The sequence below is a fragment of the Lycium ferocissimum genome, chromosome 4 (assembly GCF_029784015.1).
Source record: "Lycium ferocissimum isolate CSIRO_LF1 chromosome 4, AGI_CSIRO_Lferr_CH_V1, whole genome shotgun sequence".
Taxonomy (NCBI): Eukaryota; Viridiplantae; Streptophyta; class Magnoliopsida; order Solanales; family Solanaceae; genus Lycium; species Lycium ferocissimum.
In genome coordinates, this window is record NC_081345.1 from 14,754,183 (window position 1) to 14,779,227 (window position 25,045).

Genomic DNA, 25,045 nt, shown 5'->3' on the forward strand with positions numbered 1-25,045 from the left:
GATTGTTTGATGTTAATACCTTCCTTTTCTCCTTTTTTTTTTTTTTTTCTTCTGGGATGGATAACAGGCTGGTCATCTTCGCCTAGTGAAGCCTTACATGATTGCTGTTCAAAGTAACAATGTTTCTGCTGTAAACGAGGCCCTTAATGAGATATATGTTGAAGAAGAAGACTATGATAGATTACGTGAATCAGTAGATTTGCATGATAACTTTGACCAGATTGGTCTTGCGCAGAAGGTAGAGGATAGTTTCACCAAATTGCCTTCCCCTGTATCTATCAGATATCTGATACCAGTTCCACTTTTCTTGTGTGAGTGAACAGATAGAGAAACATGAGCTTCTTGAGATGAGGCGTGTTGCTGCTTATATCTATAAAAGGGCTGGTCGCTGGAAGCAATCCATCGCTCTGTCGAAGAAAGATAATCTTTACAAAGATGCAATGGAGACTGCCTCACAATCTGGGGATCGTGAACTTGCTGAAGAGTTGCTTGTTTACTTCATTGAACAGGTATCAGTGGTATTTCAAAGATTCACCCATACCATGCTCCCTCTCTCTCTCTCCCCCCCCACCCCACCCCACCCCAAAGATTCAGTTCAAACATTTATATTGCATTTGTTTAATGCTTGTCTAGCTTGCAATAACTGATATCTGAAAATTGTGAGTTTTTAGTTATTTGTTAAATTTAAATATTATACGAAATTGATGGAAAATGGATTTAAGCTTCAAAATCTTGCTATGTGTTCTTGCAGGGAAAGAAAGAATGCTTTGCATCATGCCTCTTTGTTTGTTATGATTTGATTCGCCCAGATGTTGCTCTTGAACTAGCGTGGATGAATAAGATGATCGACTTTGCATTCCCTTACCTGTTACAGGTACACTGACTTTCCATTCTAACCCTGTGTCTATATGCTCGCTTGTTTATCTTCTTTCAAGGAGAAAATTCTTTTGCATTCACTTTCCTTGTGGACTTTTAGCCCCTTAGTTTTGATAGGCCTTGTCTGATGGATGTGTATGCTAGTGCATCTTTGCAGCCTTGCCACGGCTGCAAGGATGTCTGATTCGCTCTGGGAAAACTTGTCCATGTACTTATCGGAAAAATAGAAAAGGGCTTTGTGTTCCTCTTGGGTGTGTTTCACATGATATTCTTATTGAATATCTTCTGGAGCTCTATTTCGGATTATTTCCTGTTTATAGTTCATTGTGTTGCATGTCATATCATTGTTACCTCGTAGCTTCTATCATTTGCGGTAATCGTTTTGCTATCTGCTTTAGTTTTCTGATTTTCTATTGCTTGTTGAAATGTAGTGTAATCTGCAACTATTTTCTGATTCTCTCTCTCTCTCTTGTAGTTTATTCGTGAATATACTGGCAAGGTTGATGAGCTGATAAAAGACAAAATAGAGGCTCAAAGTGAAGCAAAAGCCAAAGAGAATGAAGAGAAGGACGTTATGAAGCAGCAGGTATTCATTGTGTAATCTATATTGCAATAATTTTGTAGTCTACTGCTACTATGGAACATACATTTAATGTTTGATTGTGTAAATAAACCATTGCTAAACTTCTTCACTTTTGGTTTGCAGAATATGTATGCACAGTTGCTGCCTCTGGCTTTGCCTGCTCCACCAATGCCGGGCATGGGAGGAGGATTTGCTCCACCCCCGCCACCTCCAATGGGTGGAATGGGAATGCCTCCATTTGGTATGCCACCCATGGGTCCCTACTAAACCAATGTTACTTCAGATACTGGTGTAAACAAACAAACACTACAAGAGGGAGGCACACAATTCGGTCCCCGTTTTTGTTAGAGTTAGGGCTGTTTCCCTTAATTCTTTCAGTTTGCAGTTGATTGCTGATGGGCACAAATGGAGGCTAGATAAAATAACCATTATGTTGTGTTTGATAGGGTGCTGATATCTCCTTTGTAATATTCTTTTTGAAGAGGCTATTTTTTGCAGTTAGGCAGCAGATTGAGGATATTACAAGTATCTTATAACCATGTAGAGATGCATTATATTGTAGTTTGTACTATGTTCTGTGGTCGTCAAGGATTAGTTTCCGAACTTCTGTAAGTATTTCAAGGATCGTCATCTTGTGGATAAAATATTGTTCAATGCTTTATTTTGGGGATCGTTTTATGTATCGACAACTGCATGTATGTCTGTTGATGTGCACATTCTTATTGTTCTTCTATTTTTCTCATTTGTTCCAGGACAGCCCAGTCTTGCGGAGTCATTTTCCATTTTTTAAAGCTTTGGGAGTTACAATACGTTGTTGCTTCTTATTGCTACTAGTTACCGAATGCGCGTGCATTGTACCCGTAGGATGAGTACACAATTTTATACTAATATCTTATTTTCTGCAGAACAATCAACTCATTTAAACCAGATCCAACATCGACAATTAGTGGAACAAAATGAATTTTATAACTAGGTATCGCATTAATGATTGGGGAACGGTTTGGAAATTTATAGTTAACGTCTTAACGATGCTGGGTATAGTTTTATCGTTTTTCTTATCGTTTTACCTGTTAATGGGTTAAAGAGTTATTAAATTTTTATTTATATCCCTATGTATTCCAGACTTCTAGTCGGTGCTTTAAAAGGCGCTGACATAAATTGAGACATTTTACCTGATACGGGCCGAGGTGTAAGCTTTGGATGCTGAGCCCTATGAATCTTTAATTATTAATAGTTTATACATTAATATAAAAGAAATATTGAAAGAGGTCGAATTACATAGAAATTACCAAAATTCAAGAAAATATAGAATAAGTGAAATATATATATAGAACGTTTCATCTTAAAATGCTAATCAGAACTAGCAGTTGACGAAAAATATCTAGAACTGTTTCATCTTAAAAAAAAAAAAAAACAAACCAACGAGAGTTCGAAAAAAAAAAAAAAATGAATAGAAACTTATGACTTAACTTGAAAGAGCAAAAGAACTTGAAAAGAAAGAAAAGTGAAGATAGAATCTACAATTAGTAGTACCGAACCAGGAAAAGTAATGATTGATAAAGCATTTTTGCTTTGTAATTGGCAAACTGATCATTTTCCCAACTACCTCTAGAAGACGAAGAGAAAAAATAAAAATTAGGGCTAAAAATAAAAATATCTTTTGACGTTTAAGTTTTCAATCTTTTTAAATTTAATAAATCTAATTTTTGTATTTTTTGGTATTGAATTAAAGATTTATTTAGCAATTTAAACTCTAATTTGGAGAGATTTTATGGGCTTACGCCCAAAACAAAAAGGGAAAAGGACAAACATTTTTTTGAGCAGATTGCCCTTCTTTTGGGATGGTCTTTAAATTTTCTTTTTTTTCCTCATATTTGTGGTCTTAAAATTATGCCCCTCATATTGCTGGTCTTTAATTTTTGCCGTTCGTGTTGCAACCCTGAGCGTTCACGCAGAAATCACGAGGTTCTGGGTTCGAACCCCCACTCAAGCATAAATTTAAAAAAAAAATAAAAAATTGCAAAGCAAGGTTTGGGTCGCGTGTATGCCGGACCAGGCACACACTTGTTAAGGAATTACCAAAGTTATGCCGGACCCGGCATACTCATGCCTTATGGGCAGACTTGGCATAAGTATGCCGGGTCCGGCATAACTTTGGTAAATCCTTAACAAGTTTATGCCGGGTCCGGCATACTTATGAGCAAACTTTTAGTTAAGCCTTAACTAAAAGTCTTTTCTTAGTTATGCCTTATGGGGCGGACTTTTAGTTAAGGCACAACTAATTAAAAGTATGACCCATAAGGCATAACTAAAAGTATGCCCCATAAGACGAAACTTTTCCTTAAGGCATAACTAAAAATTTGCGTTATAAGACAAAGTCTATGTCTTAAGGAAAAGTTATGCCTTATGGGGCATACTTTTAGTTATGCCTTAACTAAAAGTCTGCCCCATAAAGCATAACTAGGAAAAGACTTTTAGTTAAGGCTTAACTAAAAGTTTGCCTATTAAAAGTTTGCCCATAAGTATGCCGGGCCCGGCATAAACTTGTGAAGGAATTACCAAAGTTATGCCGGACCCGACATACTTATGCCAAGTCTGCCATAAGGCATAAGTATGCCGGGTCCGGCATAACTTTGGTAATTCCTTCACAAGTTTATATCGGTGGGGACATAACGAAATTTAAACTCTGCCTTACAATTTTTTTTTAAAATTTTTGACTGAGTGGGGGTTCGAACCTGGAACCCATGGGTTTTAGCCGAAGGGCAAAATTTAAAGATTTCAAATATGAGGGGCAAAATTTAAAGACCACCCCAAAAGAAGGGCAATTTTGCGAATTGCCCAAGGACAAACGGGTCGTCCGACCCAAACTATTCCCATCGGATGACCCATGTTTCTCCAAACCCAAAGTGTAGCCAGCACGGCTTTTTGGAGAGATTTTAAGTCGCCGCTAAAAGTCCGCTGCAAAAAAACAAAAAAAAGGACTATTTGTGGCGGCTTTAGTCGCCACTAAAGATCTTTTTTTTTTTTTTTGGTAAAAGCCACTGAAGATCAACTATGTATAGAAAATGTATCATACGGATAAAAATGTATCATTGTTGTATAGAATATGTATCCCTACCGTGTATGTATAGAAAATGCATCATAGGTTTTTATAGTTGTTGTGTAATTTGTGTATAATAAATGCATCATCAACGTATACTCACTAATCATACGTATATTATGCATTAGTATGTACATTATACATTGATTATACACTAATGATTCACACAGTATACATATTCCATACATAATATGTATCATTAGCGTATAATCACTAATCATACATATATTATACATTAGTATGTACATTATACGTTGATTATACACTAATGATTCACATATGTATCAAAAATGTATATCTATAGAAAATGTATCATAGGTTTGTATCATTGTTGTTTAATTTGTGTATAATAAATATATCATCAACGTATACTCACTAATCATACATATATTATACATTGATTATACACTAATGATTCACATATTAGACATATTCCATACATAAGTATAGAAAATGTATCATTATTGTATAATTTATTTATAAACTGTATCATTCTTGTATAGAAAGTGTATCATACGTCTAGACAATGTATCATATACATACAATATATAAACTGTATCATTCTTATATAGAAAGTGTATATATAATTCCAGCATATGTATGTAAAATGTATCATTCTTGTATAGAAAGTGTATATAAATTGTATCATTTTTGTATAGAAAGTGTATATATAATTCCAGCATATGTATATAAACTGTATCATTCTTTTATAGAAAGTGTATCATATGTATAAAAAAATATATCATACATATACGTATAGAAACTGTATCATTGTTGTATAGAATATGTATCATTACAGTATATGTATAGAAAATTTATCATACGTATAGAAACTGTATCATTATTATATAATATGTGTATAACAAAAGTATAATTAACGTATAATTTATGTTTGGTAAGTGTATAATTAATGTATACTTACTAATTTTATTAATTTGTAGTTGATATATTTAGTTTGTTAAGTTTTTCATGATGGTTACTTTAGTTTATTTATTTAGTTCTTCTTTTTTAATCCCTAGTAGAAGATAGAAAATAAACGGAAGTTTGCAGCAAACCTTTTTAAAGTCGCCACAAAAGTGTTTTGAAATATTTTTTGAAGGCTCAATCAACGTATAAATATACACCTATTATAGATGTTTTGAAATATTTTTTGAAAGTTCAATCACTATATAAGTATACATATATTATACATGTTTTGGAATATTTGTTGAAGGCTCAATATGAATTTTAACCTTTGGTGGAGACTTTTTGAATTGTCACTAAAGAAAAAAAAAAGTTGATCTTTAGTGGCGACAAAAAAAGTCGCCCCATAAAGTCTTTTTTTTAAAGGCTCTTGGACTGTTGGGCCGGGCAACGCTTGGGAATAGTTTGGGCCGACCGGCTAGCTCACGGTATTAGGCCCAAATGTAGGCCAAATGTGGGATTACTTTGGCCTGCTGGCCATTGTATGTCCTTTTCCCAAACAAAAACTCACCCAACACCTAAGCTTATACCTAAAACAACAGGGCTCACGCCTCACCCCAAACCGCCTTTTAAATACTTATTCTAATTGTATTTTAATTTGTATAGATATTTGAAATATGGTAATTCCAAAGAAGATAGTGTCGAAGAACTATGTAACGACCCATTTGGTCGTTATAGTCTTTCCGGCATTTTCGTCCTTTTTCGAGCTTGGTTAGCTCACTTTTGATCAGAGGGAACGGTTGGCACGCTTCTCGAGGTGTATAAATCATATTCGAGCAAGTTTTTGTGAAATATGGGCTTAGAGTGAAGAAGGGTTGACCCAAAGTTGACTTTTGAGTAAACGGACATTCTTCAAAAATCCGTCAATTTTGAGAGGTCCGGATGGTCGTTTAGAACTTGTGTGTATATCTGATTCATTTTCCAATGCACTCGGATGCATTTTGGGACTTGAGTTGGGAAATTGGAATTAAGGTATCGGGGATAGACTCGGCCAACGAGAACTCTGTTGGGAATTTTGAGGCCACGGGCGTGTTCGTAGCGTATTTTTATGTGTATCTATATGTGTGGTATATGAGCAGATGGCCTCGAAAATTAGTTAAAAAATCGGATTGAATTGTGAAACTTGGGTGGAATTCTGGTGTCTGCACCACAGCGGCGATACCGCTGGAATGGTCACCCTGCCACTGGAGCAGTCCAAGCCAATTGGGCTTGGCCGCTGAAGCGGTCGAGGACCGGCCGGAAAGGCTCGGCTGTTGAACGGTCAAGTCCGAGTAGTGACCAGAAGCGATGATCGCGATGATCGGGGTATTTAAATGATATAAAACCCCAAGTCTTTTAATTCATTGTTATCTGAAAGTGGTTCATATTGGGAGCATTTCTCGAGGATTATTGGTGATGATTCTTGGTGGTAAGCTCTCCTAACCTTCTTGCTATTTCATTGTTCCTAATCATCTTAATGATTCCTCTTTCCTTGTTAGCCCTTAATTATGGAAGATTAAAAGTGGGTTTTCATGGAGTTTATGCTAGATTATGATGAATCTAAGGCTGTTAATCATTTATATCCCATTATTAGTGTTGAATTCTTGAATCAAAGGGTTAGGGTTTACGCCCAAATTTGGGGGTTTTGCTTCAATTTCAAAATTAGAGGATTTCATGAGTTAAATCAGCAATTAGTGATTGGGTTATGATCACCTAGTGCTTAGTTTGATAATTTGCTTCTGAATTTTCCGTTTTCACCTTGTGAGCCCCGTTTTCTCAAATTCTAGGGTTGGATTTGACCTAAATTGAATGATAGCAATATTATTATCGTTCTTCATGATTTCTAATCTAGATTTCAAATATGCTTAGACTACTTTGGTTCTGAGGTTTAGTGGAAGGGCAAGGCAAAATAATGAGTTGTTGGTGTTTGCGGTTCGGTCATCCAGGTAGGTTATGACTTACCCTTGGTGAGACTTCGTGTAGCGAAGCATATATCTAGATGATATTGTCAGAGATAACAGGTAAACCTTCGGGTGTGAAGTTGGGATGGATATTGTCTTAGGTTGGGCCCTGTTGCGTGATTGGGGCTAGCCACCTCGTTGTGTTGTGACTTGATTGTTCTATTGTGTTGGCTTGGTGCCACGTGTTGTTAGTAGATATTGGAATCTGTTGTCCATCTTGATTGTGATATTGTAGTATCTTACAGCTTGATGTCGATACAAAGACAGAGTTCTGTATGACTTGTGTAGTCTTCACTGATATTGTTGGCGTACCCATATTGGTACTTGTGACACATATATTATTGGCGTACCCATGTTGGTACTTGTGACTTTGATATGCTATTGGTGTACTCATGTTGGTACTTGTGACATTGCTTAAATTATTGGCGTACCCATGTCGGTACTTGTGACATTGATTATATTGTTGGTGTACCCATGTTGGTACTTGTGATATTAATCAGATTATTGATGTTGATACATGCATTGCACGCATTCTCATCCATTCATGATACACTGTTGATACTTGAACGGTCGGTCTATGACGTGTTGTGGAATGGTACGAGACGTGTTATCCTCATTCGGATGCATGATTTAGTTCAGTAACTAGCTATGGTCTGAGGTTTCGATTGTGTGGAGTCACGATTAGACTCATTTATTGTGAGAGTTCATGAGAAATGAGAAGACAGTTCAGAGGGTTACAGGGTCTCCATGTTTCAGCGCTGGGTTGCTCGGAAGTGACAAAGTGCAATTATGACTTAACAATAGTGTGTTGCTCGATGATATGATCGGTTTGACTTCAGCTTTGTCAGGGCTTTATAATGGGGTCCGTGACGTTGGCAAATCAACGACGGTCGACGATTCAACAATGGTAGAGTATTAGACTTTGGTATGTGAGAACTAGTGTAAGTTCAGTGGTGACCAACGAATGTGGGCAAGCATATTTTGATTGCATGTAATAGAGAAAAGAAGTTGATCATAAGGACATGAAGGAAGACTTTGGTGGAAAGCGCGTAGCGAAGTGAGACTTTGTAGGATATCTTGGGCATGAGTACTTTTCGATAGATTAGAAAGGGAGAAATTGGTATCTGGCATGGTCGTTAGGACAAGGTTGCGACTGGTGCTAAGGTTATTCTTGATATAAGTTAGTTGATGTTAAAGGACTACTCAGTTATTAAGTGAATGCAATAGGCACATCGTTTGATCGGTAAATCTGATTGGGTTGTAGGACTTGAAGAGTTATTGGTTGTTCACTTAGATGGGAGGAGAAACATTGATATTGCTTGCAGTTTGTTAGGCTTAAATGGATGATTAGTTTAGAGGATCGAGTGGATTTGAGTGTTTGTTGGTTGATAGTAATAAAAGTGATTTGAATGAAATACGAGAATTGAAGGATTACAATGAGGCATCTTGCTATCGAGTTTAGGAGATTAAGGTTCGTAAGACTTGAGGTGAGGTAGCATGGGTATGTGAGTTGTGTTTGGGTTGCGGGGGCATTATATCACGACTTTCAGTAAAAGGGTGGCCGATGAGGTTGACTGATGTCTTCGAGATGAAGAGCAAAAAGGAAATCATTGAAACAAGAGTTGGTGATGTGAAAATTCTGTTGCGATTGTACAGTCTAAAGTGGGCTAGAGGGTTATGGATGAGTTGGAATGTTCAGTTATATCATAGACTAATATAGATTAGTGGTGGACTAAGGTTGGGAACCTTGTATTCATTATTTAAAAGAATTGGCTAGATCCCGCTACTAATGGTGTTATTACTCGGCTTATGTGATTGAATAAAAAGGATTGGCGTGCGAGTGGTTAGAGATGTTCAGATTCGATAATTAAGGTAAGAGATGATTCTTTGAGGACTAGTGATGTTAAGGATTTGAGTAAGGGGTTAGTAAACATGGGTACTTAAAATGATAGAATGGACGATGATGGGTTAACTGAGTTAGGTTCAGTATACATTTCAGGAATTGAGTAAGCAATCCGGGCAAGGACGCTTCAGTGAGATACATGAGGATATTAGTGAGATTATTGTGTGACATCACTTGGGTTTAGAGAGTATTCAATTTCAAGTTGTAAGCGTTAAGAAAAACTCTAATGTGCAGAGTGCGTGGTATGATCCTATTTCCCGGTTTGATTTGGCTAGCTTACAGAACTTATGATTATGCTGTATTTGATTGAGTGGGTTTGAGGACTGACTACGGTATTGATGATCGTGAATTGATTAGAAATTGAGAAATTGACTAGTCGAGAAAGGGTATAGATGATTGTGGATCATTAAGAAAAGGTACATCTTGGGGGATTTCTTGGGTCAGTATGGATTGTAGTGTTGCTTTCTTGCATATTCCAATTGAGATGTGATTGTTGCGTGAGCTTAAGAAGGAAATCTATAGGAATGGACTATGTGGCATGATAGAGTTCCGTGAGGTTTGCTATCGGCAGCTAGTAATAAGCATATTCAGTGAACCAACATGTTGAGATTTATAAGAAGTGGCGTGGTGGTACACCATTGGGAAAGTTCGTAACATTCCACAGTGAATGAGTCAGTGTAGTTTAAGAGAAAGGATTGTGGAATCCCTATCAGGCAAGGGCCAGAATTATATTTTCGGGAGGAACCTTGCTCGTGATAATACAGTGTGATTGCAAGTAATATTGACGGGACAGTTTGGGTAAGAGCTTTTGGTTATTAAGGACTTGGGGGTAATTGCGTGAGATTTCGAGCGGCAGTGTAAGATTGGATACTTTCGAAGGATTTACGGGCATATCGAGGTGGTACTATGAGAGGTTTGATGGTTATGTAATTATTATATGGGGCTTTAGGTTTTGCGTCGAAAAGTTCAGTTATATATGTATTTGCATATCAGGTAAAGGTTGAGAAATATGAAGATTGAATTTATAAGGTATAGTTCTTCGGTACTTAGTTGATAACTGGGATAGGACTCTACTTGTGGAGTTGAAGGTGATGGACAAGATTTGTTATGCGTGGTATGGCTGCGATTGGTTTCGAAACTCGGAGTCGGTTCTAATGATTATTGGTGGTTTTCGAGAGTTGTGCATTCATTCAGGGTCAACATGGTTTTAGTTAAGCTTAACGGTCTACAAGTATATTTCCAGGTAGATATTTAAAGATTCAATGCATTTCGGCTTAGGTTCAAGGTAAGATAGACTTACCGAGCTTTGTTAGGATGTCCTAGTAGAATTGATGCTATTTTCTGAGAATAGTTACTTGGACAGGATAACGGTATATAATGAGCCTAGTACAGATTTGAGAATGAACTGTTGTTTGAGAGGTCTTTATAGTGACCAGTTGAGTTCCGACGGACTTTGTTCGATGAGATATTTAGTGGTATGGTTCCTGTTGATTTGAAGGTTTAGAAGACTTGGAACTAGCCAAGTTGACTGTCAGTGAGGTCAGTTTTGATGGAATTGCATAGAGAATTCAAATGAATCGAGAATTCATTTCTAGAAAGAGTAAGTCATAGTTTCGGGCTTGTCTTTTGTATATCCATGTGTTTCTAAGAAATCACGGTGCGAGTAACGGCTTTAGAAGATATAGGAGGAAGAGTTAGCAGAACTAGAGTATTTTATCGGTTCAGAATGGACCATGGTTTGTGACCATGTTTCAGAGGATTGCGTTGGTTTGAGAAAGTGTTTGTGGGGTCTATTGATCACGTTCAGAGTTACGGTTTTATCAATCAGAGTATTCAAGCAAGCAATTCGTTTATTCGAGTATCAGTTACGATAGAAATTCAAATACGGGGACATGAGGATTGGAGGTTGAGCTAAGTTTAGAGAATTGTGACTAGTAAGTGAGCCGAGGTGCTTTGGCCTGTTTGAGACTACCGGTTGTTGGACCCTTGTTCTATGAATTAGTTTTTCACCAGATCTGTTGAATGTTCATTTGGTTTTCCATGTTTCTGTGTTGGAGAAGTACCGTTTTGGTGGTTTCTGCATCATCCGTTGGGGTTCAGTTTTGTTCGGGGAGAATCTTTCCTGTAAGGAGAAGTCTGACATGCGTGGCCGATATCCCCAGTTGTTCACTGATTCAGGTATTTCCCGCTTCTTTCTCTTCTCCGCTCGAGGACGAGCGACGGTTCAATTACTATCTGATGTAACAACCCGTTTGGTCGTTATAGTCTTTCTGGCATTTTTGCCTTTTTTCGAGCTTGGTTAGCTCATATTTGACCTGAGGGAACAATTGGCACGCTTCCCGAGGTGTCTAGATCGAATTCGGACAACTTTTTGTGAAACACGGGCTTAAAGTGAAAAAGAGTTAACCCAAAGTTGACTTTTGGGTAAACGGACGTTCTTCGAAAAATCATCAATTCCGAGAGGTCCGGATGGTCGTTCAGAACTTGTGTGTATATATGGTTGGTTTTCCAATACACTCGGATGCATTTTAGGACTTGGGTTAGGAAATTAGAATTAAGGTATCAGGGATTGACTCGGTCAACAAGACCTCCGTTAGGAATTCCGAGGCCACGAGCGCGTTCGTAGTGTATTTTTATGTATGTCTATGTGTGTAGTATGTGAGCAGATGGCTTCGAAAATTAGTCGGAAAATTGAATTGAATTGTGAAACTTGGGTGGAGTTCTGGTGTTTCATGCCCACTTTGGCGGCACCAGCATCGCAGCAGCTGTACCGCTGGAGCGGTCCAAGCCAATTGGGCTTGACAGCTGAAGCGGTCAAAGGACCGCTGAAGCGATCAAGGGACCGCTTAAGCGGCTCCGCTGAAGCGGTTTGAGTGACGGCGAAAGCGGTGATCAGGCAGTGACTGAGGTATTTAAATGATATAAAACCCCAAGTCTTTTCATTCATTGTTATCCGAAAGTGGTTCATATTGGGAACATTTCTAGAGGATTATTGGTGGTAAGCTCTCCTAACCTTCTTGCTATTTCATTGTTCTTAATCATCTTAATGATTCCTCTTTCCTTGTTAGCCCTTAGTAATGGAAGATTAAAAGTGGGTTTTGATTAGGGGGGTCAATGGTACCGTTCGGACGGTTATTTCATAAAATTTATACCATACCAATTTTTCGGTTATTTCATTTTGTAGAACCAAAATTAAACTTTTTGAAACCGTCCCATCATCTCGGTTTCTCTTTGGTATTGGTACGTTTCGGGTTGAGTAATTTTTGGGTTTTTTTATTTAAAAAAGAACATCATGTTATATTCACTGATGAAAGTTTAGATACGATAAGAAAACATGAAAGACGACATGAATAAAAATTGATTCCACTATTTTACGGTAGTGTAAAAGAATGTTGAACAAAGACCAGAAGTATAGATTAGATCACACGAGGGGGGGGGGGGGGAGGAATCAATCAAGATGGGACTCAAGAACTATATCTACTAAGGTTAAGTATCCACTAAGAGATATTTAAAATCACACTAGAGGAAAGATATCTAATACTTTGTAGGTTTCTATCCAAGTTCATTGGAATACCTTGTATCTTACAAGATAGTTACTACTCGAGATGCTAGAACTAATTTAATTTCGAAAGAAGTAGTTAAAAAAAAGTTAAGCGTAGTAGTAAAAAAAAAAAAAGGTTAAGCGTTGGAACTTTAGATGTTAATTATTTTGCTGACTTATAGTCGTTTTCATCATCCCTAATCCAAGGCCAAGATTTTAATATTTTATTATATTTAAATTTAATATAGAATATATTTTACACATATAAACTTATTCGGTAAGGTTCGGGTTTTTTTTCGGTTTCTTTTTGTAAAATTAAAAACCCACCTAATTATTCGGTACGGTTCTAAATTTATGTAAAAATCGTCGGTTTTATTAAAAGAAATCTAAAAATCGGTTCGGTACGGTACAGTTCGGTCGATTAAGTCAGTTTTTAGAAAACTATTGACACCCCTAGTTTTGATGGAGTTTATGCAAGATTATGATGAATCTAAGGTTGTTAATCATTTATATCCCATTATTAGTGTTGAATTCTTGAATCAAAGGGTTAGGGTTTATGCCCAAATTTGGGGGTTTTGCTTCAATTTCGAAATTAGAGGATTTCATGAGTTAAATCAGCAATTAGTGGTTGGGTTATGATCACCTTGTGCTTAATTTGATAATTTGCTTCTGAATTTCCTGTTTTCACCTTGTGAGCCCGTTTCCCCAAATTCTAGGGTCGGATTTGACCTAAATTGAATGATAGCAATATTAGTATCGTTCTTCGTGATTTCTAATCTAGATTTCAAATATGTTTAGACTACTTTTGATTCTGAGGTTCAGCGGAAGGGCAAGGCAAAGGAATGAGTAGTTGGTGTTTGCGGTTCGGCCATCCAGGTAGGTTATGGCTTACCCTTGGTGAGACTTTATGTAACGAAGCATATATTTAGATTATATTATCAGAGACAGCATGTAAACCTTCGGATATGAAGTTGGGATGGATATTGTCTTAGGTTGGGCCCTGTTGCTTGATTGGGGCTAGCCACCCCGTTGTGTTGTGACTTGATTGTTCTATTGTGTTGGCTTGATGCCACGTGTTGTTAGTAGATATTGGAATCTGTTGTCTATCTTGATTGTGATATTGTAGTATCTTACAGCTTGATGTCGATACAAAGACAGAGTTCTGTATGACTTGTGTAGTCTTTCGATATTGTTGGCGTACCTATGTTGGTACTTGTGACACATATATTATTGGTGTACCCATGTTGGTACTTGTGACTTTGATATGTTATTGGAGTACCCATGTTGGTACTTGTGACATTGCTTAAATTATTGGCGTACCTATGTCGGTACTTGTGACATTGATTATATTTTTGGCGTACCCATGTTGGTACTTGTGATATTGATCAAATTATTGATGTTGATACATGCATTGCACACATTCTCATCCATTCGTGATACACTGTTGATACTTGATGAAACACTGTGATGAGCTGGGCTCGATTTTTACTTGAGTGACGTAAGAGTCCGATATCCGATGTTCGTCTTGGAATCGTGGATTGGGTGAATTGATACTTGATGAAAACTCTTTTTACTTGAGTGACGTCAGAGTCCGATATCCGATGTTCATTCTGGAATCGTGGATTGAGTGAGTGCATGGTCTCTGCGGGTCTCCCAGGGTGGTACCGGTGAGAACCCCCTCGGGAAAAGATCCGGGACGGGTGGCTCTTAGACTTCGTGAGTCACTTTGGGTTGTGCTACCGAGATGTCGATATTTTCGTCTAGAGTACATGTGTACACAACATTGCATGGCATTGCATTGCATTCATACATTATTGCATTGCATTGCATCATGGCTTATATTGAGATGATTTGGTGTTTTACTTGTGATGTTGGTTTCGAATTGGATATATTGAGACTTGGTACAATTGGGTTTAGATGCTCTATTTAGGTGATGACGTGTACTTGGTGCTGATTATGTTGGGTTATACTTGTCGATTTATCTGCCTATCTTGCTTTATTGTTTGAATTATGTTAGTTATACTTAGTTGGCCGATGATACCTACCAGTACCGTTGTTTTGTACTGACCTACGCTTGCTGCATTCTTTTATGGATGCAGAGTATTAGAGAGGTTTCACTCCTTCCCTCGTGGCTGATTGACGAGGCTGTTGTCGAATCATTCCAGGGTGAGCACGATGACGGCCGCTGCCCGGATGTTCTTTCCTTTACCTACTTGTCTTACTCTTATTTCGAGACAGTTGTATTATGAGACTTTATCATCTTTCAGACTTGTAGTATTTAGTTAGTGCTCTTGTATGAATTAGACCAGATCTATGAGTTCGTATTTAGTATTTCCGCACTTTATCTTATATGGATGATTTGAGACTTATTTTATATTTATTTCTTCCCCCTTTACTTAAATTGGTTATATTGGGATAAGGGTTCGCCTATCGCGGTGGGAATGATAGGTGCCCGCACGGCCTAGTAAAATGGGTTGTGACAAACTATTTGCTTGAAGCATAGCAGTTTCTCACTTTACATTCTGTTTGCTTGATGTTCCAAATGCTGCAGGAACAATTTTCTTGCGTCAACTTTTATTGATCAAATATCTCCACATGTGTGAAGTTGATAAATTGAAGTTCTTTAGCTACTGATATTGTTCAAGTATTCTCCATTCTACATACAATGTGCTGAACATTTACTTTTGCTTAGCTTCTTTAGAGACAAAATTTGATTACAGTTTTAACATTTTATTTTAGGCGAGAAGTAGTTTGATATAGCTCGTTGATTAACAGATAAGCCGACCAATAATCATTAATTCAGATCGAACCAATCGAGATCTTATCAATTAGATTAGCGGATTAGTATATTTAAAAATCGATAACTTGTAAGCTGAATCGTTAAGCGTAAATATCGAATCGAACCACAATTCTGATTTTTTTTGGCTTTTGCTTGCCAAAACTAATGGTAGGCTAAAATATACGCTGTATATAGGTAATAAGTACCCCAAATTAGGAGTGACAACATTAGCTCATGAAAACATGATCTGCTTAATTTGTCCATATTTGGGCAGACTATTGACCCGCCCATTTATCAGTTCAGCCCATAAAAAATTGGGCTGATATTTTGCCCTAATTGAGTATGAAAAATCTTGTCAAAATATTTTCAACAAGATATTTTTTTTTGATATGTTATTATAGTCATAGTAAAGAAAAATAATAATTTTATTATTCGCTCTCTCAATTTATGTGATACTTTTCGTTCTCGGGAGCCAATACACTAAATTATGAACCTAAATTGGATTAGATTAACTCAATATTTTAAGATTAGTATTTATATATGCGAAAACTACATGAAAACTCATATCAATTTTATGAAAAAGTACATCTCATTAATACATTTGTCAAAGTTCATGCAGTTTGAATATCGAAAAGCGAAAAATATCACATAAATTGGACAGAAGGAGTAGGTACCAAAACTTTTTAAAATAACAAATAAAGAAACTAAAACTTAATAAAAATTAGGCAAAATGAGTTATGATGTGCTTTTTAGCTAATTTCAGCCCTAATCCACCAAAGTAACTTTTAAACAGATGTATACCCCATGCCCAAAGTTAGTCCAACCGCCAATTTGACACCCCTGCCCCTGACCAATATAACTGAGCTAAGTAGATGGATCCCTTTGGGAAAATATATATTGGAGGATAATTACAGCTCCCGACGAGCACCATTCATTTTGGAAACTGAAAGGCAAAGTGTTAAATTTTCTTTGCATCATCTCCAAGGCTTCAGTTTAACTTTATAGCCTCCAAGATTTCATGGTTGGGTCTTAACTCTTTTTGAACACACAATAAAGAGGGAGTCCATATATGGCTACTTCTTTGAATTCTGTTATGGGCTTTCACTCAACTGTATGTTATCTTTTCATTTTCCCTTGTAATTACTTAGACCCCTTTATTTGTTCTAATCATTCTCTTTTATGATTTCCTTCTAACGCTTCATTGCTTTGCTGTTTTTGGGTTTCATCAACTTACAGAGGGAGTAGAAACAAGAATTTATTTTCCTTAATGTGTAAGTAATAGATTAGGATCCCTTAGATATTGTCATGATACTACACTTGTTAAATGGAATTTCTAATCAAGTGCTGTGAAGGAGCAGGCGAAAATAGAGAGAATTGGGTGGTAGGCACTAAACAACACAAATCAAATATTCCCTCCGTCCCAATTTATGTGGCATCGTTTGACTAGACACCAAGTTTAAGAAAGAAAAGAATGACTTCTGAAATTTGTGGTCTAAAACAAACCTAAAAGGGGAATTTTAAAGTTAAGTTGTTTCTAATTATAGAAAGGTGTCATTCTTTTTGAGCTAGAATAAAAAGGAAGGTGTGCGACATAAATTGGGACAGAGGGGGTAGTGTTTAATGACGAGTTATTAAAGTCTGGAGCAGAAGCAGATGCTCAGCGGAAGGAAATGACCACTTACATTAAGAAAGTATAGATGAAGTTCTAGATGTGTCTAAAGGCCTAATTTCTCGACCAGACGAATCACAGTGGTGGAATAAGGAGGTGCAAAGAGCTTTTAAAGTAAAAAGAGAGTGTTACAGGAAGTTACTGAAAGTTGAAGATGCAGAAACTTTCCAAAAGCATAAGAGAGCTAAGAATGAAGATAAAAAAGATGTTAGAAAAGCCTAAGGTAAAGTCCTAGGTGATTCTTTTACCAAAAGTTACGAACCCGAGAAGGGGAAAGAAATTCATAAACTGGCACATTTAAGAGAAAACAGAAAAGAGAGGTAAAGACTTAAATCAACTTAAGTTTGTTAAAGACAATTGTCGATAAGCTTTGACATGAGATAGTGAAATCGAAGAGAGACGGAGAGGCTATTTTGATCGATTATTTAACTCAAATCATGAGGATAACTTTAAAGATTGTGCGTTCGTTTAAGAGAGGAACCTTGCTGTACTCGTAAAATTAGATTTGCCGAACTGGTAAATGCTATGAATATGAGGATTAGACAAACTTGTGGTCCATATGGTATTCCTATACAGGTTTGTGAATGCCTTGGATAGCCAGGATAAATACGGTTTATCAAGCTATTCAAAGTTATATTAGTAGTTAAAAGATGCCAAATAAGTACTAAGTACCTTGTTTCGATATATGAGAACAAATGATCTATTTATAGTTGTACGAACTGTCTGGTATTAACCTAATGAGTCTCATAGGACTAAATATTGGAAAAGTGATAGCTTTTGGGCACTATAAAAGTCATAGAAAACCAAATTTGGATTTATGTCGTTTAAATCCACAGTGGAGGCTATATTCTTCTTCAGAAAATGAAGAAAGTTTACAATGAAAGAATCAGTTATCTCCATGTGACATTCATTGAGGTACAACATTTGATAAAATGTCAAGATAAGTTCTTTCTTGGGTGCTGGAGAATAAATGAATTCCCATCAATATACACAAATTTTGTAAAGGATGTATCAGGATCCATCACACGTGTAAGAACAAGGGGAGGAGATATATAAGAGTTTTCCGTATCTGTGGTTTTACACCAAGAACTGCTAGACTCTATACCTTTTCTCTACCATAGTTATGGATTAGCCGACCAATAATATAGTGTTAGCTATTCGTAGACAATGTTGTGTTGATGACACTAGCAGAGAGTAAGTTGAACTGTGGAGAAGCAATACATAGAGTAAGAATTTTAATATAAGTAAGATAAAATATATGCACCGCATGTTTAGCCAACGTCAGAAGAATGAGGTTCAGGTGATATTAGATTATGTTGTGATGCCTAAACACTAATATTTCTGATATCTACGCTCAAGTCTCTGAGGAGAATAATGTGATGAAGATTCAACACAAAATTAAAATAGGTTGGTTGAAATGGAGTGTTGGATAAGAGTTGTGTGCGATAGGAGGGCCTTATCAAAGAGAAAGGATAGTTTCATATAATGGTGGTGACTGGGGAGCCAACAATATTATATTGGAGCGAATGTTGGGCCCCTAAGGCCCAATATTTCCACAAGTTAGGTATCATAAAAAGTTAGATGCTAGGAGATGTGAGATCAAGCAAAGATTGAAAATGATTGCATCGGATAGTTTGTTCAAGTACCACATATAGAGAACAAACAAGAAGAGAAAGCTGTAATCACCTGACTGGAAGTTGTCTCCAATTAAATATAATTTGTAGGAATCCATGTAAGCTTAGTAAATAGCAATATACAATGAAGCGAAATGTCCATATAGGCAATACTAACTAGCCGGGGTTAAGAGCAATCGTCATTGACACACTTACATGAGGTCCGATATATGACATGAGTCTTTCTACTTTTTGGTTAGAGATTGTATGACAGTTTGGGAGATGTTGTGGTATTTATGGAATCCCTAGCTGCAGTTTAATTTATCCTAAGACAAAAGGGAGCAGAATAGATATGGCATATAGTGACCTCTAAGTGGTTTGTGATTAAGGGTTTCCGTTTTTATCTAGGTGGAGAGTTATGCTCACAATTCTCTTGATTCATGAATATGGTGTTACTTTACCACCGCGATTTATTTGTTTCTTCTCAATGAAAGCTGCAGGCCAACTACTGGCATCTCTCTAGGAGTGCCCCAATGCAGAAGGTTCCATACTTCCCATCTTCCTTTCAGATGCCAGGGTTAAGAAGATGCATGCCAGTTACTAGGGAGAAATTCTTTCTTTTAGTTGCTAAAAGTGATAGTCTTGAAACAGAAGTTAGTGATAAGGATTCTGGAAATGCTAAAAGCACAAACTCTGAAGCTATTACACCTACTGAATCTTCAAAAGCAGAGGGTGAAGTGCAGTCCAGTGATCAAACTAGATTGGCTGTGCAAGAATCCAAAGTTCCAAACGGATCCGTAAATTCCACAAACTTGGAACAGGAAGCATCTTCCTCCAGTCCAAAACCAACCTTAAAGAGATCTCCATTGACAGCAAGAGAGAAACTTAGGGCAGCTAGGGTTCTCAGCCGGTACAATGAATCAAAGGTCTCCTCTAAACCTCAGCTTGGAAGCAAACTAATTGAGGCCCTACGAGAAAGTGAGAAGGGGAAAAAGAGACCTGGACTTCCAGAGGCGCCTACAAATTTGTTCGATGATAGCAAAAGAGGGATGCCAAAACCAGGCTGGACTTTTGAGTTTCCAGGAGGATTTGATGTCTTCCTTGTGGTATTTTCATTTGTATTCATCAGCACAATTATGTTTGCTACAACATACCTTGTGTGGAAAGTTGGTGCTATCCATTTTAACGATTACTGAGGTAGATGTTCATGATAGGCTGGTTCCCTTCTTGGGTTTTCGGGACATGGTACTGGTCTAGCCATCCACAAGCACCCGAGATGAGCAGAGTTTTGTGTACAACAAATGCTTTCTAGCTGAGAATTGTACTTTTGGCGCTAGTTTAAAGTTCTTTTGAATCCGAAGATCTCAGGTGGGTAGGGATGCCGTATAGTTGAATACAAAAGTGTAGCTCTTCAACAATATATTATGGAACTGTCTTATTGCCTTATATTTGGTCTATGATTGTTGATTCATCAAGTTAAATTTACAGTATCTTTGCTTGTTCAAGTGTCATGCGCTTGTAGTGTATACCAACTGAATGTCTGCACATTCATGATAATTTTCAAGCATCTTTATGGTTGGATTAACGTTTTACAAGATAGAATAAAGATCATTATGTCAACTAAAAACCTATTTTTCCCTTTGGTATTTGTAGTTTCTGATCATAATCTTTGTTCCACTTTGATTTTGATAATTCGCTTTGCGTACGCCATTTTTCCAATATTAAGCTGACAAATTTTCCTTGCATGAGCATCCAGTTTGTGTTTGATCCTGTTTGAGACACCCCCTATTGGAGCTGTTGTACTTTAGTATCTCTACAGATTTTGTATCAATTTACGCCACATTCTCTGTGACACCGGCAATGCTGTAAGAATGCAAGATAATTGAAACGATGGGACCTAGAAAAGAGAAAAGGGGAAACAGAAAATAATACTCCCTCTGTTTCAATTTATGTGAACCTATTTTCTTATTAATCTATGCCAAAAAGAATAACCTCTTTCTATATTTGGAAATAATTTACCTTTATGCAATGATTTATAGCCACACAAAATATATGTAAATCATTTAACACCACAAGTTAAAAAGTTTTCTGTACTTTCTCAAACTCCATGCCCAGTCAAATGGGTTCACATAAATTGAAACGGAGGGAATATAGCAAATTGCAGCAGCACTTGAAGTAACTACCAAAAATTTGGAGGAAAAATATAAGGGAGATACGAAGACCACACATTCTATAAGATAAACAGAGGTTAAGCTGGAAGGGGAAATGGTAGATTGCTTGTCTTATCAATCTTTTAAACCCTCTTTATTGTTGAAGTTACAACAGGCTGGGTGGTTGTGAATGAAGCTCTTTGGTCCTCTCGTGCAAGGACAGTTCTAATCAAACGTATGTAACAGTGGTGTCACTTGTGTCCACTTATGTGTTACCTCCTACTAATACATGTATCGAATACTTTGGTCCATCATGATCGGATATACTTCATGAAGTAAAGTGAACAACTCTATACATCAAAATTATGGACTTCTAGCCTATGAAGTAGGAGAAAAGAGAGTTTCAATGATAGCAGTATCCTTCACCTCTACTGTAATGATTAATCTTTGTTTTGGATATTTCAGCATCAAGGGAAATATTTAATCAATTTAAGCTTGACTATAGAAAAACATCTAATCCTTCATCATGTCTGGTTGACAATCTTCAAAATTAATCTTTGACGTTGTGGTTTATACTTATCCACTAATGGCAAATTAGTCATGAAGTTGATATAAACTTATCCATTAATAGTAAATTAATCATGACGTTTTGCTTTATACTTATCCATCAATGGAAAAGCCATTTATGGGATTCTCATAGTGGATCTGGACCAGATACATCTGGTTCAACAGAACTCAGTGCGCCTAGCTTGAATCCTATATACAGGTATTAAGAAAAAAAACTAACACGCGTATAAAAGCCGAAATCATAACTTCAAATTCTAATTTCACCGCAACTTGAGTCTATGTATGGGTTTATTTGCTATTACAAAATCAAATCCAAATCAGCAGCAGGTGAACCAGCAAATGGCCATGTTCTTTGTCTACATACTGAGCTAGAAGTGTAAATGCCTTCTCGACATTTAAGATCCTATATCTATCAAAGATTTCTGTTTGTTAAGGGAACTCAGGAAAATTTTGTCTTCTTGAAATGACAGTGTCATAATTGATAAATCCAATAAAGATTTCCACATGACCAATTAAAAGTTACATTAGACATCACACCAACCAGCATCAGTCCTTGAACATCACGCGTAGCTACAAAGTGCACAAACAGTGACATCCAACTTCATTTGTGTTCTTTAAAACACGAGATATATCAATTTCATTAGATTGAGAAGGAAAGAAAGATATAGGACATGATGGACAATTCCTTTTGGTCAGACTATTGGCCTCAAATTGCTGATCTCAATCAAGATTCACTTTTTTCACTCCCACAAGTTCCTAATATTACCTCCTTCCATCTTCAAAATTACCCTGAATCCTTCCAAGGGGGAACTGCAAGTGCTTCTAGGAGCCACAGTGAAGCTGAAAAAAGGCGCAGAGACAGAATTAATGCTCAGCTTTCTACTCTCAGAAAACTCATTCCCACTTCTGAAAAGGTAAAACATACACCGTCAGAAATTTAACTTTTATACACTGACGGTATAAAGAATTTTTAAAATATCAGTAAATTTTAACTAGTTTTAGCAGGTAACTTGGTTACTGGCCTTATTTTCTAGGTCAATAATCCCATTTTTATGAACGGTTACATGTGGTTATCCTTTAGGTGATTGGATGGTGCATTTTTTTTTTTTTTTTAACACTATAACAGTTAAACTCAATTCCTTTTACATGATTACAAAATGACCCTGACCCCTCTTTCTAGCAGATGGATAAGGCAGCTCTATTAGGAAGTGTAGTTGATCATGTTAAGGATCTGAAAGGAAAAACAACAGAAATCAGCAAAGTGTTGAACACTCCAACAGACATTGATGAAGTAATAATTGAGCATTTAAATGAGGAAGAAAACAAAGGGCCCGCAAGCACGAGCACAAGCAAGAGGAAGGATAATAGTGTGATTCTTAAGGCCTCTTTTTGTTGCGATGATCGGCCTGAATTATTCTCAGAGCTACAGCGGGGGATTAAGAACCTGAAACTAACAATTATAGAGGCTGATATAACTACTTTGGGTGGCAGAATTAAGGGTATTTTTCTGCTTTGTCACAGTGACAACTTTGCAAAAGATGTTTGCATGAATTCTCTCAAACAGTCTCTCAGAGTAGTCCTCTCTAGAATTGCTATATTCCCCTCTACATCCCACTATAGAACTAAAAGCAAGAGGCAGAGGTTCTTCTTGCCGCCTCAGGTTTCTTAATTTCCTACTTTATGAGTGTAACTTTTATACTATCAGGTTACTTTTTAACATAACTGTAGGTGATAACTCGGAATAAGTGGAACTAGTTACCTTAAAAATGAGAGTTTAAGTTTTGTACACAGTCAATGTAAGCATTTATTACACTATCAGTTCATCCAAAAAAATCTACAGGTATGTTTCTTAAAATGTGGGATTTGAAATATTAAAAGTAAAATATGTTACCTGTTACAACAGATAAAGATGACATGATCACGATGTAAAAATTATTTACATTGCCGTAATATTAATTAAACTCTAAAAATTATAAGGTGGATAACTTGCTACAAACATGTTAAATTACACCGTCTTTGCACTGTCTATGTATAGAGTTAAATTCTTTTTATTTAGTAATAAAAATCTATAGCCCAAATTTTATGGCCCCTGGTTCTGCATGTTCTTTGCTGGGGAAAGTATCATGTCATTTGGCATGAACAGAATCTTATTGGCAAGTGAAAAGTCTCTTGAATTGACATAGATTTTCAATGCGATTTTGGACCCTGGTGTTGCTGTGCTTCAGTGTTTCTTTCCACCTGATGTGACTTGTTTTGCTATTATGCAAAATAATGACCAATTATTCATGGGTTTGCAAGGAAAGACATAATAAATTAAGTTGATATTAGAATGCAAGAAGAACCATAAAGGGTCTAAAACTTTTAAAGTAAGAAAAGTTTGATTCAACAAAATCATTTTATTTAATTAATTTTCGTATTTCCAGATAGGTCTAGTATAACGTATTTAATGATAAAAGTTGCATAGGAGTACATAGCCGTTAAAGTTGTTATAGGCCGAGTGATTATTAGCTTTTGCAATTGTTCATTTAAGTCCCAATAGGTTTAAAGTAGAAGTTTGTTTTATTTCGCATTAGGCCACTAATGTTCTGGTAATTGGACACATTTGGTCTGGATAGTTGTTTCTTCGTCTGAAATAGGCCAGTTGTCGCGGTGGTCCTTGGAATTGTTGGGGGTATATACCATTAACCATGTGTTTGATATGCTATATTCTAATAATTATCATGGTTAAAAGTCTATGTGGGAGATTGTTGGGATATATGCTATTAACCATGTATTTGGATATAGTAGTATTTATTATAGAAAAATTATTTATTCAATTTTTAATAAAAATTTAAATAGAGCATATATTCGTATGTGTGTCCTTCACTTATATAGTAGATGATTTAATGTATAGAGTTTATCTTATACAAGAAAGATTAAATCATTAGTTCTTATAAGTATAAAGTTTATATTCACAATATAAGATGGAAATTGGAGAAAGCCATCGGTATGATTGTAGCACAAAATTAAATATAATTCATCTTCATTATGGGAACGGTATAGTTCCGACTTCTTGTTCTAGTACATTTTGTATGTATTGAATGAACCAAGTAGAGATGAGTGTTTTTGTACTGAATATATAAAACAACTTCTCTAGTTCATTAAATGTATTTATACTCTTAATCTTGATATAATTATTATGATCAATGTGATTTATTCATTATTTTGACTTATCAAGAGGTACGACTCTATTGTGAGTCAATGTATACTGATAGGTTGGATATTAACAATTAGCATTTGTGAAATAATAATTAGTTGATAGAATTCATGTCTCGGCTTTGAAATTAATGATACCCCCTTATAGATGCTTATAAGTTTTCAT

General features: G+C 36.5%; 3 protein-coding genes across 5 annotated transcripts in view; all 3 read left to right on the forward strand.

Annotated features, from left to right (window-relative positions):
* Positions 1–2,167, forward strand: part of LOC132053765 (clathrin heavy chain 1-like) — a 12,414-nt gene extending 10,247 nt beyond the window's left edge. Inside the window, exons 24-28 of the mRNA XM_059445868.1 lie at positions 68–238; positions 324–509; positions 752–874; positions 1,352–1,462; positions 1,583–2,167. Of these exons, the coding sequence (XP_059301851.1) occupies positions 68–238; positions 324–509; positions 752–874; positions 1,352–1,462; positions 1,583–1,726 (735 nt within the window). The 3' untranslated portion in view covers positions 1,727–2,167. The remainder of the gene's footprint in view (positions 1–67; positions 239–323; positions 510–751; positions 875–1,351; positions 1,463–1,582) is intronic.
* A 14,405-nt stretch (positions 2,168–16,572) lies between these two features.
* On the forward strand, positions 16,573–20,413 carry LOC132051597 (uncharacterized). 2 transcript variants are annotated; one of them, XM_059442737.1, is made up of 2 exons: positions 16,573–16,796; positions 19,462–20,413. In XM_059442737.1, exons 1-2 carry the CDS (start codon positions 16,755–16,757, stop codon positions 20,161–20,163), a joined length of 744 nt encoding a protein of 247 aa, XP_059298720.1. In that variant the 5' UTR covers positions 16,573–16,754; the 3' UTR covers positions 20,164–20,413. The 2 variants fall into 2 exon arrangements, with proteins under 2 accessions (XP_059298720.1, XP_059298721.1); XM_059442738.1 differs by having other exon boundaries at positions 19,468–20,413.
* A 1,444-nt stretch (positions 20,414–21,857) lies between these two features.
* LOC132051598 (transcription factor bHLH51-like) lies at positions 21,858–25,034 on the forward strand. Of its 2 annotated transcripts, none has more exons than XM_059442739.1 (2): positions 21,858–22,598; positions 22,865–25,034. In XM_059442739.1, exons 1-2 carry the CDS (start codon positions 22,356–22,358, stop codon positions 23,351–23,353), a joined length of 732 nt encoding a protein of 243 aa, XP_059298722.1. In that variant the 5' UTR covers positions 21,858–22,355; the 3' UTR covers positions 23,354–25,034. The 2 variants fall into 2 exon arrangements, with proteins under 2 accessions (XP_059298722.1, XP_059298723.1); XM_059442740.1 differs by having other exon boundaries at positions 21,867–22,598; positions 22,868–25,032.
* Positions 25,035–25,045: the final 11 nt, after the last annotated feature.